Raw genomic sequence first — 18139 nt, 5'->3', positions numbered from 1 at the left:
AGAACACAACACACTCCTCACAGACAGTCACCCGGAGGAAACCCACGCAGACACAGGGAGAACACACCACACTCCTCACAGACAGTCACCCGGAGCAAACCCATGCGGACACAGGGAGAACATACCACACTCCTCACAGACAGTCACCCGGAGGAAACCCACGTAGACACAGGGAGAACACACCACACTCCTCACAGACAGTCACTCGGAGGAAACCCACGCAGACACAGAGAGAACACACCACACTCCTCACAGACAGTCACCCAGAGGAAACCCATGCGGACACAGGGAGAATACACCACACTACTCACAGACAGTCACCCGGAGGAAACCCACGCAGACACAGGGAGAACACACCACGCTCCTCACCGACAGTCACTTGGAGGAAACCCACGCAGACACAGAGAGAACACACCACACTCCTCGCAGACAGTCACCCAGAGGAAACCCATGCGGACACAGGGAGAACACACCACACTACTCACAGACAGTCACCCAGAGGAAACCCACACAGACACAGGGAGAACACACCACACTCCTCACAGACATTCACCCGGAGGAAACCCACACGGACACAGGGAGAACATACCACACTCCTCACAGACAGTCACTCGGAGGAAACCCACGCAGATACAGGGAGAACACAACACACTCCTCACAGACAGTCACCCGGAGTGGGAATCAAACCCACAACCTCCAGGTCCCTTGAGCTGTGTGACTGCGACACCTACCTGCTGCACCACCGTGCCGCCCCATTTTTTAAAAATATAATTACTAAAATGTAATATTACAATTCCAAATACAAATCTTACCTTAACTATAGATGGAAAGTACGTTTATGTTAAGTTTACGTATATATTATTGCTAAATAACACATTTAAAACTAGTGTTTTACTAAAAATAAAACATCTGAATAAACCTTCTACTCATATCCAAGAAGAACTGGTTTTGAAATAAAAAAAAAAACATCTTCTACAAATATTATCAGGTGGCACTCTTATCTCTTGTTTTCCTACAGAGTGAGGACATTTTAATCTGTTGAAGATACATAAATTGCCGTCAGCATGATACAGTCACACATTTGCACATTGCTCACACACATGCATGGCTACCTATTTGAAATTGACCTGAAAATATCTTTTCAACATAACATGTAATTAACTATGCAACATGCAATGCCAACTACCACAGAGCTAGACACTGCCATTTCCCCCAAGCACTTATTATAAATAATTGCACTATAATTTAGCATTTATACCTGATTGATTGATCACACTGAAATAAACACAGAGTTGAAATCTAACAAAAGTCTCCAGCGATAGACTAATGTGCGTTATACTATATGTACAAACACTCACAAAGTATTGGACCACAGGAAAAAAGTAGATGATGAAAAAATGGAATTAGTGACATTCAGTGTTATTAGTGGTTGTAACTACTTTAAGATTAACTTTAGCAACATCGCTGTCTGCTGTTTTTAATGGGTTTACCTCATGAGCGTTAGACCAGTTACTACATTGATGTGCTTCAGTCTCAGAGCAAAATGAAGACATATACTTCATTAAATAAGTGTAGAATTTAAATTTTGAGGCGTTAACGCAGTCATGGTATTTAAACGGCACTGTGGAGAAACCTATGAAACCTTTTCTTTATTATAACCATCTTATAAAACCTTCCATGTTCTTCCCTGACTTGCACAGGTGTATATTAAAAATATGATTTGATTCTGTGTCAGGTGACATTCAGGTATGTGTTAGTTGCCACAAAAGATATTTAGACTGTTAGTGTCCTGCTGAGCTCCAGTTAATGGCAGTTCGAAAAGAAACAGTGGCTGGTTTAACATACTATTGTAGTAGCCTTTACATTCCAAGTGTCATGTGATTGTATGAGTCCTGCTGGGTGAAATTGGCAATGACTACATTTGAGGGAGGGGTGGGGGGTAAAAACCAATTCAGGGTCACAGTGGGTCCTGAGCCTACCTGGAATCATTGGGCGCAAGGCGGGAATACACCCTGGAGGGGGCGCCCGTGCTACACAGGGCAACACACACACCTATGGACACTTTTGAGTCGCCAATCAACCCACCAACGTGTGTTTATGGACTGTGGGACGCAGACACAGGGAGAACACACCACACTGCTCACAGACAGTCACCCGGAGGAAACCCACACAGACACAGGGAGAACACACCACACTCTTCACAGACAGTCACCCGGAGCGGGAATCAAACCCACAACCTCCAGGTCCCTGGAGCTGTGTGACTGCGACACTAACCTGCTGCACCACCGTGCCACCCATAAAAACTAATCATATAGTGTATACTCAGAGCAGATTCCAGACTAAATTTGCTCTCCGCTACCTCCTCCTGAAACCCCCTCTTTTGTGGATGATGTCTGTGGCTCAGCCCGGGGCAGGGGAGTGTCCTTCTGTCTTCTCTCCTCAGCACAGCTTCCAGTGACTGGTTCAGATATGTTGTCGAGTCTGTAACTCACTGAAGTAAGACTCACTTCACACTCGGTTTGAAGTTTTGACAGATTTGTCAGCAGCCAATCCCACAAAATTATCGTGAAGGCTTTAGATGCGGATGCAGAAGTTTTTGTTTAGTGTTTTCCTGCTTTGGGAGGGGGAGCTGAAGATTAGTGAGCCTTTTGGGAAAGTGCTGTCAAAGTGAAGATGCAGATTTCCAAGTGCTTCTCATGTCATGCACTGAAACATTTTTGCCAGTTCAAATATTGCCAATACGAACACTTGCACCAAAAATAAAATTCCCACCATCGTCTGTAAAAATGAAGCTCAGTCCACAACAATATGTTAATTCTGTAATCATTAATGGGTTAATCTGTGTATTGTTATAAAATCTAAAATAACATGTATTTCTTGTTTATTTCTCCAAAAACAACCCATAATACCCCCTCCTCCCACCGGTGACCTAAGACTTTACGGTGAACACCCAGATCTAATGCCAAACTCTTCCTCTTCCTCACTCACTCACTTGGCCAGGAAATTCAATTAAACTCTTTTTTTTTAATCCACTGAGATAATCATTCTTAATTTGATCATTTTTTTCAATTGTTGAAAAGAAGGAAATGATTTGATGTCTGTGATATCCCACCAGACACATCCCAAACTAAACGGGAAAGGGAATGCCTCCCGCACGCTTTGAAAAACGTTATTCTGAAGAATTAGCAAGGACATAAATCATTGGATAAATGTGAAAACACACTCTTAAATCGTTTAAAAAAGTAAAAAAAAAATACCCACTGTCTACATAAGAAGGGTTTACTACTAAGACAATCGTTTTTGAACAGTCTATGTGCATCGTACCCTACATTTTGAAACTGTCAGCTGCACCATGTTCCCTTGGAAATGATATTAAACAAATGGAAGGAAACACTGATTGTCAGTTCAGTAATATAGAAGGCATGTGGTATCTGATTTTCTTTACTTCTCCAAACATGGCCAGAGGGATGTTGTGGAGCAAAGCGGAGAGTCATCGTTCCGGAGAACAGGGTGGGGGAGGCGTCGAGTCAACCGCCCGTGGCAGTAGAATCTGCAGTTGCCACATTTGACCACAAGCTATTCATAGTAGGACATTCCCAAAACACATATAGACACATCACTGTTTCTTTGTATTTTACATAGAGTGTATATGACGAGATAAGCCTTTCAGACTGTGTCCAAAAGGTGATAATCTTTACAATAAAAGAGTGCCTTATACTCGCAGCAGGTTAGTGTCGCAGTTGCACGTCTCCAGGGACCTGGAGGTTGTGGGTTCGATTCCTGCTCCGGGTGACTGTCTGTGAGGAGTTGGTGTGTTCTCCCTGTGTCTGTGTGGGTTTCCTCCAGGTGACTGTCTGTGAGGAGTGTGGTGTGTTCTCCCTTTGTCTGCGTGGGTTTCCTCCGGGTGACTGTCTGTGAGGAGTGTGGTGTGTTCTCCCTTTGTCTGCGTGGGTTTCCTCCGGGTGACTGTCTGTGAGGAGTGTGGTGTGTTCTCCCTGTGTCTGTGTGGGTTTCCTCCGGGTGACTGTCTGTGAGGACTGTGGTGTGTTCTCCCTGTGTCTGTGTGGGTTTCCTCTGGGTGACTGTCTGTGAGGAGTGTGATGTGTTCTCCCTGTGTCTGCGTGGGTTTCCTCCGGGTGACTGTCTGTGAGGAGTGTGATGTGTTCTCCCTTTGTCTGCGTGGGTTTCCTCCGGGTGACTGTCTGTGAGGAGTGTGCTGTGTTCTCCCTGTGTCTGTGTGGGTTTCCTCCGGGTGACTGTCTGTGAGGAGTGTGGTGTGTTCTCCCTGTGTCTGTGTGGGTTTCCTCCGGGTGACTGTCTGAGGAGTGTGGTGTGTTCTCCCTGTGTCTGCGTGGGTTTCCTCCGGGTGACTGTCTGTGAGGACTGTGGTGTGTTCTCCCTGCGTCTGCGTTAGTTTCCTCCCGGTGACTGTCTGTGAGGAGTGTGGTGTGTTCTCCCTGTGTCTGTGTGGGTTTCCTCCGGGTGACTGTCTGTGAGGAGTGTGGTGTGTTCTCCCTGTGTCTGCGTGGGTTTCCTCCGGGTGCTCCGGTTTCCTCCCACAGTCCAAAAACACACGTTGGTAGGTGGATTGGCGACTCAAAACTGTCCGTAGGTGTGAGTGTGTGAGTGAATATGTGAGTGTGTGTTGCCCTGTGAAGGACTGGCGCCCCCTCCAGGGTGTATTCCCGCCTTGCGCCCAATGATTCCAGGTAGACTCATGACCCACCGCGACCCTGAACTGGATAAGGGTTACAGATAATGAATGAATGAGTGCCTTATACTTTCTGATGTAAGTGTTATACAGAACATATATTATATATATAAACAGAGTGTACAGTATTATGTGGACGCCAAGTAAAAGTGCACACCCTCGTCCTTGCATTTGTTTTTTCAGGTGAATTGTCATTGAGGATGATAGAATTGGTTTAGTGTTTCCAGGCTTTTGCTAATGCATACACAGTAGTGGAAGTCCTGTCACTGTATAATGAGTATTTATGGTGATTGGTGTGTGTCATCTGCGTGTGGTCTGTAACCACGCATCTCTCATGTTGCTCTGACATTAATTGTTTAATTGATCTGATTGAAGCGTTTGGAGCCCTAAGTTGTGGGTGTGGAGTCGTCTAATGATCATGTTCCACTTCCCTGACACTCGGTTCAACACACACTCCGTCTATGTCCTGGTCCGTGTGCGTGTGTATATATAATGTCTGTTTGGACCTAATAGTCAATTTTCATTTCCCCCTCAACTCAATTTCAGCTCCAGCGCTGACGCTCTCTGAGCTTTGATCTTCCACCGTCCACACAGACGCCGAAAGGTGAAGTAAAGTCCTGGCGCCCAGACTTCAGGGCAGTGTGTGTGTGTGTGTGTGTGTGTGTGTGTGTGTGTAGGAAGTGAAATGTGGGTCAGTGGATGGACAGTGACAGCTGGTGGTTACATAAGTGGCAGTGGGGGGCATGGAGGCGGGCCGTGTGCAGTGGGCATGAGCGAACGTGTTGGTGGGGAATCCCCACTCCTCCATACTGTCTCTATAACGAGTGCGTTAGCGTCTGTCACAGTGCCAGGGGTTCCACAGGCCGTGGGCATGGGCGAGCGGAGGTGGCGAAATGAGCATGAAGTCCTGACGTCCCCTTCAAAGCCAGCTGGAACTTGTCTCTTTCTCCCTCTGTCTCTGTTTCTCACTGTATCTCTCTCTCTCTCTCGTACACACTCACACACCCATACACAGTTAGTGGCTGAAGAAGAAACAAACACAGGATGTGAAACCCCAAATTTAAGCCTTTAGCTAAAATTCATACATACACAGAATGAGGAAATGGCCCACTGACCAGAGAATTACCCAGTCATGTGTTTATCAAGTGAAATTAGATTTCAGTGTAAATCATAATCAAGTGTTCCACACTGTAGAATTGTGGTAGCAATAATATTTATTCAAGTTCGACTTTGGCAAACTGACATGCGGATGTGCATGGCCAACCAAGAGCACAACTACTTTGTTTTGCACAGGCCTCTACAAGCACAGAACCAAGGTTTCTGGATTCGTCTCAGTATAAGAATGATCTAGGTGTGGTGATATACTGTATAGAATCCAGCCAGAGCCAACTGTTTTTACATTTTAATAGTTAAAGGAACACTAGGTAATATTAGGTATTTTGAGTTAAAATTCACTTTTACAGTGCTGTCCTGAAATCGACAGGGAGTGGGGGGGGGGTGTAAGGTTTATTTACTTTTCCTCAAAGGTTACATAGTGCAGCTTCTGCGGTGCTGAGCCTGGAGCAGCAACTACAGAGGAGGCCCTATTATCCATATTACAGCCCAGTGGAGCCTCACAATGATTTTTCTAGCTGTAATTTTAAGGAAAAAATACGGCCTAGTGTTGCTTTGAGTATATTCACACCCAGTAATGTAGTGGTGTATGGGAATACAGCCATTCATTTCATGCATTCATTCATTATCTGTAACCCTTATCCAGTTCAGGGTTGCGGTGGGTCCAGAGCCTACCTGGAATCATTGGGCGCAATGTGGGAATACACCCTGGAGGGGGCGCCAGTCCTTCACAGGACAACACAGACACATTCACTCACACACACCTACGGACACTTTTGAGTCGCCAATCCACCTACCAACGTGTGTTTTTTGGACTGTGGGAGGAAACCAGAGCACCCGGAGGAAACCCACGCAGACACAGGGAGAACACACCACACTCCTCACAGACAGTCACCCTGAGGAAACCCACGCAGACACAGGGAGAACACACCACACTCCTCACAGACAGTCACCCGGAGGAAACCCACGCAGACACGGAGAACACACCACACTCCTCACAGACAGTCACCCGGAGGAAACCCACGCAGACACAGGGAGAACACACCACACTCCTCACAGACAGTCACCCTGAGGAAACCCACGCAGACACAGGGAGAACACACCACACTCCTCACAGACAGTCACCCGGAGGAAACCCACGCAGACACAGGGAGAACACACCACACTCCTCACAGTCAGTCACCCGGAGGAAACCCACGCAGACACAGGAAGAACACACCACACTCCTCACAGTCAGTCACCCGGAGGAAACCCACGCAGACACAGGGAGAACACAACACACTCCTCACAGACAGTCACCTGGAGGAAACCCACACAGACACAGGGAGAACACACCACACTCCTCACAGACAGTCACCCTGAGGAAACCCACGCAGACACAGGGAGAACACACCACACTCCTCACAGACAGTCACCCTGAGGAAACCCACGCAGACACAGGGAGAACACACCACACTCCTCACAGACAGTCACCCTGAGGAAACCCACGCAGACACAGGGAGAACACACCACACTCCTCACAGACAGTCACCCTGAGGAAACCCACGCAGACACAGGGAGAACACACCACACTCCTCACAGACAGTCACCCTGAGGAAACCCACGCAGACACAGGGAGAACACACCACACTCCTCACAGACAGTCACCCGAGGAAACCCACGCAGACACAGGGAGAACACACCACACTCCTCACAGACAGTCACCCGGAGGAAACCCATGCAGACACAGGGAGAACACACCACACTCTTCACAGACAGTCACCCGGAGCGGGAATCGAACCCACAACCTCCAGGTCACTGGAGCTGTGTGACTGCGACACCACCTGCTGCTCCACTGTGCCGCCCCATATCAATCATATCCATCCAAAATATATATGAAAATGTCTGTGCTCTCTCCATAGATATCCTTCAAATTAAGCTACTGTGAGCTGAAGTGAATATGCCTTTCATGACGGAAGTGAAACACCTAAAAGTTTTTGGTTAAAAACAAACTGTGCGTATTAAAACACACACATTCAGAATACTGGTCTGTGGGTGCAGCGATACCTCAGTGTGTACATTGACTTTGTGAACCCACGGCATCTCTGAGCTGCTGTTAGACGCTGTCAGAGTCAAGTGTTGGAATAATGCGGGTCTTTGAAGTGTAAGCACTTCAAAAGAACGCGTTTAGCCCATAATCAGGCATGCACATCTCAAAGTCAGCAGTTTTCCGCTTTAGGAGCACACAAACCCAGAGACGTCATTAGTTCGGGAGCTACTGTTAGTTCAGAATGAGTCATTCCTTAGTGAAGGCAATTCACAGAGAAAGATATTTCAGCTGTGCAAATATCAGATGGATATGAAATGCTCGAAATAGAGCATATTGAATAGTGCAGTTTAGCTAATGTTTATGATTCACGGTTCTTTTCTCTGTTGGTATGTCATGAAGATTTAGCCGTAAAACTCCCTGTCTTTACAAAACACATTCAATCATGTCATAATAAAACTCAGGCCATTAGATCATCTTAACAAACTAGCATTACCACAGCTGTTGCTGACCTGGCACGGCTCTGTATGGTGTTACAGACAGCTGCTTGAGTAGGCACTGGATGGCTGCAAACTTCAAAATGTACAGCATCTATCTTTCTCAAACCAGTACAGTTTTCTTAGAAGAGACCCAAGCCCCCACCCAGTTTGAGGACAGCTTCTTTAGAAGACACAGTTGCCCAAAAAACTTGCTAGCAGCTAATTTGTCTCCAATTCATCCGAGTTCCAGTAGTTTCTCTCTGAGTTCTTGCCGTTTGTACTCCTGCACCGCTCCACATCCACAGCAAAGTGATCCTGCGAGCTCAGCAGCAGGGACTATGCTGTAATTGAAGCCATTAGCAGCAGTGCAGTGTGGTAATGGGCAGATCGGAGCCTCCCTCCCACCCACTGATTCAGCCATTAATCAAAAGCGCTCTGGCCAGGGCCAAACCCAGCTCGACTGCGCGGTCCAGCGGCCCCGTCCCAATATTCCACCAGGGGCTCTTGTGCTCAGTGGCTTCGCTCCTTCTGTGTTCTTGTCGACTAATTGTCGTACGTCGGGGAAGGGGAGAGTTCCGGAGACTCCCGCCTGGTTGAAAGCTCTGTGAGAGGCCGAGGAACGTAAGGTGGGGATTTACTGGGGCTGTTTGTTGTTCAGATAACTGTGGTTGCATTTCAACTTACTTAAAATCTATGGATAAAACAGCGTATCAGCAGTGGGAAATGTATAGGGTTCGAGTCGACATAGACCTTGGATTTCTTTGCTTCCTTGGGGTCCACATCTAATGTTTGTGTGAGATTGTTGTACCTAAATGAGTTACACTGTTTACAGGATGGGTTCCCACGCTCTCTGCATCTCTGAGAAATGTAATGGGCTGCTTTTATGATTGTGTCTTTAAGACTGACATACATAAAAGTCCTCTGTTCTGATTAGCTTCTCTGTAATGTGACTCATTCTAAAAGCAGTCAGGGATAAAATGGGGATTAACTAGTCAAGTTCAGCCAAATTACTTCCACTTTATGAATTCTTTGCCTGCAATTATATGTTTGCTTTTTCCTCTTATAGTCAGAGTAAATAACTCTGCTACAGACTCAACATAGCAGTGGTTCCCAATTTTTTTCTACAGCCCCAGTCCCAGTTGTCTTTTGGCTAAACCTGTGATGATACACAAATGTGTTTGTTTTTGTGACATTACAGTTATAATGCTTTGAGCAGTATACACCAGAGGCGATTGCTCTAAGACTGCAAGGGGAGCTCAGCTTCCCCTAAAATGTCAAAAAATAAGTGATCAAATATATACTGTTGTGTGTACATGTCATTGAATAAATATGCACTACAACGCGCTCAACTTTTGTTCAGAATCAGCTTCTTATCACTGGTAAAGACGCGGCTTTCCTCTCAATCGTTCCCGCAGCTTCACGGTGCTTTAAACAGCGTCCACAGAGTTCAATAGCGAAGCGCAGCAAAACGAGACGAGTCATTGGATAAATGCTGGGCTTTGTCCCGCCCATCGGACGCTCAGCGTCTCTGGGGGTCTACGGGGCAGTGGGCTGGCCTCGGCTGGCCCGGACGCTCAGCTTCTGCATGATGATTGGATGATCTGTCTGAGGCTGAATCCCTTTTTGATTGACAGCGAAATGAACCAATCAGCGATCCTTTGGTGTAAAGATCCGTGGGAGCACAGGCGGACACACTTCACATGGGCCAAGGCCGTTTAAGCAGCCTAGCTCTGCTGGCCATTGAGAGGACACTAGTCAAGTCCCTGGAAAAGACGCCTTGTTGGTACGACAGGGTCACAGATCATTTTCTTAAAAAGGAACGGAGGGTAGAATTTACGCATAAATAAACTGACACATTTTATGATGTAGGCCGAAACTGAGCCTCACCTCCTTGAAAGACCAGCATCCGCCACTGGTATACACACATGGACTGTATATGTTTGTGACTGAAAAGAATGTTGAAAAGCCCCCTCCAGGGTGTGTTCCCGCCTTGCGCCCAATGATTCTAGGGAAAGCCGGACCCACCGCGACCCTGAACTGGATAAGCACTTACAGACAATGAATGATACTGGCCCTTTAAGCTCCTCATGCAAGGCCTACCTCCAGACTTCTTCTCCATATCATTGCTAAATGAATGCATATGATAGATATGGTAGATATACACTGGTTGCTTTGGCAGCTGTGATCGCATTGAAGCTGTTCACTGAAGTGAATGGGAGCTGAGTGTAGGCAGCAAGAGCAGCATGCCACTCTGGTCGGCCATGTTTTGATGAGTCATACTGGGTCTATATTAGCATCTGAAAAACCCCTGAATGCTTTCTCTCACACAAACACACACACACACACACACCTACCTCCTACAAAGGTTACTTTACCATAGATAGTGCAAACTGGGTCATGTTCACACAAGATGGATGAGAGAGCAGTGCTTCAGGATTCAACAGGTGATCTGGCATATACTCCCACTCCCACTTACACAGCATATGTACACATTTACAGTGGACAGAGCCACACTCCAGTGTCACACACACACACAGCCTTTACAGACATTTAATCAAATGTTTGAAATCATTTGCTTTATTGATTCATTTGTTTTGTTCACTAGATGTAGAATTAAAATAATTTTTAATTGTACATTGAAATATAATGAACCAGAATAATCTGTATTTCATTTTTTCATCATTACATTCATTCATTCATTCATTAACCGTAACCGGTGGGTCCAGAGCCTACCTGGAATCATTGGGCGCAAGGCGGGAATACACCCTGGAGGAGGCGCCAGTCCTTCACAGGGCGACACACACACATTCACTCACACCTACGGACACTTGAGTCACCAATCCACCTACCAACGTGTGTTTTTGGACCGTGGGAGGAAACCGGAGCACCCGGAGGAAACCCACGCTGACACAGGGAGAACACACCACACTCCTCACAGACAGTCACCCGGAGGAAACCCACGCAGACACAGGGAGAACACACCAATCTCCTCACAGACAGTCACCCGGAGGAAACCCACGCCGACACAGGGAGAACACACCACACTCCTCACAGACAGTCACCCGGAGGAAACCCACGCTGACACAGGGAGAACACACCACACTCCTCACAGACAGTCACCCAGAGGAAACCCACGCTGACACAGGGAGAACACACCAATCTCCTCACAGACAGTCACCCGGAGGAGTTTAAAATAAATTCAGGTATTTGATTTGATATGACACAACATTATCCTTGATGTTGTATAGTGTTGTACATCTATACGAAAAAATGAAATGGTCAGTTCAACTTCAAATATTTATGCAAGTCAAGAGAAAGTCTGCTCCACTCAGTTTTATTCTGCTTAAATGTTCTTTGACATTTCTAAACAAAGAAATTGAATCTGGGTTTTCTACAGAATATTGGAAGCTTTCAAGTTGTAGGCCACAAGAAGCACAATAGCATGTGGTCTTTAACAAAACTGCTTTTATATTTGAAAAATAAAAACATATCAGACCTTTGAATTGTAAGCATTTAGATTAAAGCTCTTTCCCTGTGATGTACGTATACATTCAGAGGCTTGTGACCTCACTCAACCCTCTCGTACCATGAAAGCAATAGTGTCATCTAGGCAAGTATGTCATTTCCTGCATTGCACAAAGAGAGAGAGAAAGGGAGGGCGGAGTGGTGGCAAAGAGAGGAAGAAAGCGCTACATCACTGGCCACTTCCTATCTCTCTGTGTTCCATGACTAGACAGATCGGGGAAGTGGAAAGTGTGTCTCTCCGTGCTCAAATTAGCAAAAACACAAACTATCAACGCTATTTTTAGAGCTGTGTGTAAATCTGGGCGTGAGCTGCCACTCCGCCCCTCAAACTCCATGATGAAATTGTTATTGTGGTCAGTGACAAGTGAGTGTCACCAGACCCCTACAAATCAGATGCCGGAGTCAAGGTTAAATCTAATGAATGATTTCCATATCAAACCACTGGGGCTTTCCTACGAGGGCATTTTTGAATCCTCAGTCATTGACTCCTGACCTCTGTGTCCTCATGTACTTATTCATAGGCATCTATACATACATCAGTGGCTAAATTTAACCCTCTGGTACATACATACAAATGTCAAATTACTCTAAATATCGCCCACGTTTAAATGGTTTAATTCCTAACATTTTAAAGAAATAGTACCAAGGTCAGGTTCATTGTCTGTAACCGCTTTATTCAGTTCAGGGGTGAGTTATAAATATAGATCTATAACATCAGGCATGTGAATAGCTTGAAAGGAGTTAGCTGTGTGTGTAACTGACATCACATACTGAGGCATAGCTTAGTTCTTACACATTGATCATGATTCAGAAGTACAGCTAAAGGATTGAATAGTAGCTCATCTGGTAGTTGATTAATAAATTCGGCATCAAAGAGAAATATATATATATTGGGCTTGTTTTATATCTGGTGGCAATTGTGAATACCAGTTATATGCCAGGTGTGTGTGTGTGTGGAGCCCTGTCTGTAGCAGGGTCAGGTGTGGTTCGGGATGTGCAGAGGCGGGACATTATCTCCTTCTGTTCTCGGCCCTGGAGGCCTAAAGGTCACATGACCTCGTAATGCCAGGTCCCTGTACTCCATCTCACACACTTAATCACTGGAGGACTTCTCACACAAAGGTGAGCAACAAGGCAAAATATATAACATCGCGATGTGTATCATAATGTGTTACTTTTTCTTAAAGGAACAAGATAAATGAACCAGGAAAGCACTAGCGCCACGTTAAAATACTTCTAATTTAGAATTATTTGAGGACGATAAAGGCTCGGCCATTGAAACACGGCACAAGTAAAGTGTCACTGTAAATAAGAGCTTGTTCTTGCTTGGTTAAAAAAATAAAAACATGTACTTATTCGTTTTTTTTGAAGAGGCTCTTTGCTCTTTGACACATTCTTAATTGTTTTGTTGTGGGGGAGGGGCGGGGGTTTTGTGTTATTTTTTTAAAGTTGTACTGCTTCCGTTATTTTTAGTACGTGAAGATTTTAGATGCAGAGCATCACATAGAACTGGTCCCCATTCACTCACAGTTTAATAAAAAAAATGCTCTAAGGGGCAATATTCAGTGTTTTGCAAAGAGTACGTAATTAATCTTATGTCAGTTTCAAAACTACAATATTTGTGTTCCTTTGGTTTTCATTTGCCAGTAGTTTACAAAACATTTCTCAAATACCTTACAGATAAAGATATCCCAGTAAACATTTAGCCGTTGATTCAACGTTGAAATAAGGTAATGATTGCCGTCTAATCAACGTTCTCTTAAGGTTGAAAATGAAAGTTGAAAAGACGTCCAAACACAGACATTGAAAAGACGACTATTAGACGTATTTTGGACGTCCATTGACGTTATTAATTGGTCCCGAAATAAATTACTTGTATAAAACGCATTTTGGACGTCCACTGACGTTATCGATTGGTCACCACTTAACTAACTTATTAAGATGGATTTTGGACGTCCATTGACGTTTAAAATATGTCCTTGACAGACAGACTACTTTTAGACCTATTTTGAACGTCCAGGGACATTCCTTGTTTACTGGGATATCTCTAATATTGACATGAACTTACGTCACTTGATGCTGTTCGGTTACTCAACACTATAACGTTATTTAATGTCTTTAATATATCTTTTATTTTTTTTAGTTTATATTTAATTTATATATTTTGTGGTTTACGGTAATGGTACAGTTTCGGTAATGTATTTACGTACTTTTATTATAAGAAGAGCGCGTTCTGATGTAATTTATCATGATTATTTTGTCCACTCATGTTTATGTAATATTCAGAGAGTTCTAACTCAACCAATCAGACTCTAGTTTTTGATTTATTTTTCTCATAAAACCCCAGCTGTGGACTTCACTCTGTATCTCACCGCTCGTGTTTCTGTAGTAGGTTCGTAAAGACGTGATAACTGTACTGGTGGCTTAATTGTGCTATTCATAAATGGCCTATCACTAATGGTTTCTATGACATTTCTACTTTTAAATTCACACTTATACACTCTCCCACACCTATTTGCATGCAAACATACACAGACAACCACACATACACACACAGACACCCTTGTTCATTCCAGGATGTGGTGGGTTGTGCTGTGTTTGAGCTGACGGGGTTTCCCTTTTCACCACTGTTGCATTTCCGTCTCCGATGTGATGTTTAAAATTGAGTGTGTGTGTGTGTTTGAGATACAGTGAGTGAACTGGCAGTAGAGATTTCACTTTTAAACCACTCCTCTTCTTAATAATGTGTTTTGCTTTCTTTAAGGGCAAAATTCATTTAATACTAACCATGGAAAAGCTTAAATACGTCTTTATCGTTTTTCCAGGACAGTGACACTTCCGCTACATAGTTTTAACACATGATGCTTGTTTTTCCCCCCAACTGTGCGTCTGATATTGATAGAAATATTTATGTTTGTTGAAAGCTTGGTTTCTAAAGCGAAGAAGACGTACTCTTAGAAACCACTAGGTTTAACAATCACTAGAAGTCAATACAAACCCAAAATCTTTACCATAAAAACTTTCCCAGAACTTCCCTTCGCCCACTCAAACCACATGCAGGGCTTTGTGAAGGTCACGCAGACTTGTTGATAACATTTAGGACAGAATATAACTCTCTGTGAATAATAAAAGCCATGTAGGGTAAGGCTGGGGATTGTCACATTAAACATAACTCGCCTAGAAGTTAATATTGGGTTATTTACATGTCCCTGTATGTGCCACTGAGCTTCTTGGTTCCAAGCGTAGTTCTGTGTTAACGCAGGGAGCCACAATAGAGCGGGTTGATGGGAATCAGATATTGTCATAGCAGCCGGTGCTGTGACTGGTATTTACCCGCTTGTCTTGCCAAAAAAGCCCTCGTTCTCCTGTTGCCACCTCCAGCACTGCAACAGCCTGTGTGTTTTATTTAGACACGATGTGATCACAGTGTTTTGTAGTCCAGAGAAGCCCAGCAATACACATGAAATCAAAAGATTCCATCATCAGGAAGCAACACATTTTGAAAATGACAATAAAATATTTAATGGTCAACAATGACTAGAGGCCAGTCCAAACTTACAGGTCTTCTAATACTATAAATAGGGTAACACTGGTTTTCAAATGTGGCTGTGATGGTCCATAGCATGCAAAGAAATCTTCGTAATGTTTGGTATTGGTCACTGTATGCATAATAACAGTAGCCTTCAAGTGGTTTCTCTCTATAAGGACCAGGGCCCGGTCAATGATATACGAAGTAGATCACTGCTCTCTTGAGGAATCTACACCATCTGACAGACGTCAGAGTGGTTTCAAAAACATATGGCACTTTCAGTTGTGCCCAAATATGAAAATGTATTCTACTCCTTCACCTCTTTGGTAATGTAAATAACTTGGATGTAGTATTACTCTGTTAATCGTCTGTCATCCAGATATCAGTCGACTTAAAGAACTTGCACTGGAATATTTAAAATTTTCCATTTATTTTTATGAAGTAAACGATCTGAGGACTAGGCGAGTGTGTGTTGCTCTTTGGTGGCTGTCTATGGTTTGTGCCCAATGACTCTGAGTAGGCTGTGACTAACCAGAACACTAATTAGGATAAAGAGGTTAAAAAAGATGAATGAATGGAACAAGTGGAGTCAATCGATTAAAAACATTAATCATAATGACATTCTGTGATTAATGATGATTACTCACAAGTTAAAATGTTAGTATTCCCTTGGTTTTTGGAAAGGAGATAAATGTGTAGGTTTGAGGAAAACTAACTTTCTTTATTATAACATTTCAGAGTATTTTTATGATATTTGAATATGTCTCTGGTGTAAACTTTGACTAAAATGTCAGCTTTAAATGAGAATTTTCTTTTAAAAGAAAATTGAGCAGCACACAGCTTGGACCAGAGCACCCGGAGGAATCCCACGCAGACACAAGGAGAACACACCACACTCCTCACAGACAGTCACCCGGAGGAAACCCACACAGACACAGGGAGAACACACCACACTCCTCACAGATAGTCACCCGGAGGAAACCCACACAGACACAGGGAGAACACACCACACTCCTCACAGACAGTCACCCGGAGGAAACCCACGCAGACACAGAGAGAACACACCACACTCCTGGAGCTGTGTGACTGCGACACCTACCTGCTGCTCCACCGTGCCGCCCAAAGATTAATCAAATATGTAAAAAAATGATAATAAATTAAATGACAGCATTAGAAAATATAATAATAATTAAAAAAAATAATCATGAAGAGGTGATCAGTGTGATACTCGTGTCCTGTAGTGGAGGCTGCACTACGACGTACTGAAATCCTCCACTTTACACCCTTCATATCTCTATATCTTCATCTTAATCCTTGTGTAAACCATGGTGTTCACATTAATGATTTCAGTTATTTAAAGTTATTTAATACCCATTTCTTTGTGTTTGTCTTTTTAGGGAACTGGGATCCACAAGCGTTTGTGCAGCGGTTTGGGCTTGAGGGCCCAGTGGCTTCCCTCCAATTCCTTACTCAAAACCATAAAGACTAGATGACCTCTCCGATCTGGCTTTCAGCTTTCACCTCTGACCACCTTTGTTTCTGCTCCAGTGCTGGACTCTGTTTTGGTTTCGTAACTGTACTTCAAACTACATGCTGCACCCTTTAAATTAAGAAGAGTGTTTTCGAACTACTAAGGGCCCGAAAGTGTATATTGGCGTTGTTATATGTTATTAGTTTTACCTCAGTGGTTAATATTCTTGTACATCCTGTCCACCAGTTTGAGCAGGGAGTATTTCAAGCTTCCGGCTATGACTAAATATTTGTGTAGTTGAAGGATTTTAAGAACGTTACCCTGCCCTATATTTAAAGCACACTGGCAAAACTTGGCCTTTGGTTTCATCACTTCCTTTGAGAGTGAGTAATACAGCTCTAAAATGTTATTAGCCATGTTGGGGAAAATAATAATAAAATGAGGAAACTACCAAACCTCAAGCTGTATTTATAATGAAGTCTGAGGTGGTATATTTATCGTTTTGTTTGCATGCATTAATGATGTAAGAGGTGAGTAGTTGAGGCTGGCCTGCTTACAAACTGGTCCCACATGCGCACACACACTTACACACACACACACACACTGCCAGTGACTAAATTCATTGCACGCTCTGTCCACTACTCGTTTTAAAATCTACTCTGCCGCCCTTACATAATCCACCTCTCACATTTACCACTGCAGCATCGCATTCCTGCTCCTCTGGCAGCACACACTCAGAAACACTGCTGCCCTGAGGTCGACCCTGCTACAGAAGAGATGGCTTTGTCCGTTCTGGGGGTTTCAGCCGGGCTGGACAGAGCGACGGAGAGGGGAAAAAAGGGGGTGAGAAAGATGAAGGGTGGCTTGTGTGTTATCACGCTTATGGAGAGAGTGTGTGGAAAGAGTTTTTACAGGAGAGGAAATACGTCAGGGCCAATAGAGGAAGCAGGGGGTGAAACCAACACCACAAACACAGCCGGAAGCCACAGTGGAACTACGACTAAAATACTCTCACAGCTACTTTCGGCCAGACGCTCCTGGAGCGAGTGACGATTCGGGGGGAGGGGAGGGGGCACAGGTTCACGGCTTTGACTTTTTTTTAAACTCTAGGGTTTTGTTTTTCATGGCTGAGAGGAGCATTGTGTTTGTGAATGTGACAGCCATGTTTCCACTGCAGTTGTGGTCTTCACATGCCCCAGCAACTTCTGTGTGTATTATTAGGCAGCAGATTTGCATGAAGCACTATTTTCAGGCGAGATGATAGTATGCTGCTATTTCATATCGG

The 18139-nt window shown here is 44.3% G+C and overlaps 1 protein-coding gene across 2 annotated transcripts in view; it reads left to right on the top strand.

The window, feature by feature from the left end:
- LOC136666284 (phosphatidylethanolamine-binding protein 4) overlaps positions 1 to 17321 on the top strand; it is a 106754-nt gene extending 89433 nt beyond the window's left edge. Inside the window, exon 7 of one of the 2 annotated variants that reach the window (XM_066644383.1) lies at positions 16781 to 17321. In XM_066644383.1, coding sequence (XP_066500480.1) covers positions 16781 to 16872 — 92 coding nt within the window. In that variant the 3' untranslated portion in view covers positions 16873 to 17321. The remainder of the gene's footprint in view (positions 1 to 16780) is intronic. The other variant, XM_066644382.1, reaches the window with a different exon arrangement.
- Positions 17322 to 18139: the final 818 nt, after the last annotated feature.

Source organism: Hoplias malabaricus, chromosome 14 (assembly GCF_029633855.1).
Source record: "Hoplias malabaricus isolate fHopMal1 chromosome 14, fHopMal1.hap1, whole genome shotgun sequence".
Classification (NCBI taxonomy): domain Eukaryota; kingdom Metazoa; phylum Chordata; class Actinopteri; order Characiformes; family Erythrinidae; genus Hoplias; species Hoplias malabaricus.
The sequence above is the reverse complement of the archived record's forward strand: the minus strand, read 5'-3'. Positions and strand labels throughout refer to the sequence as shown.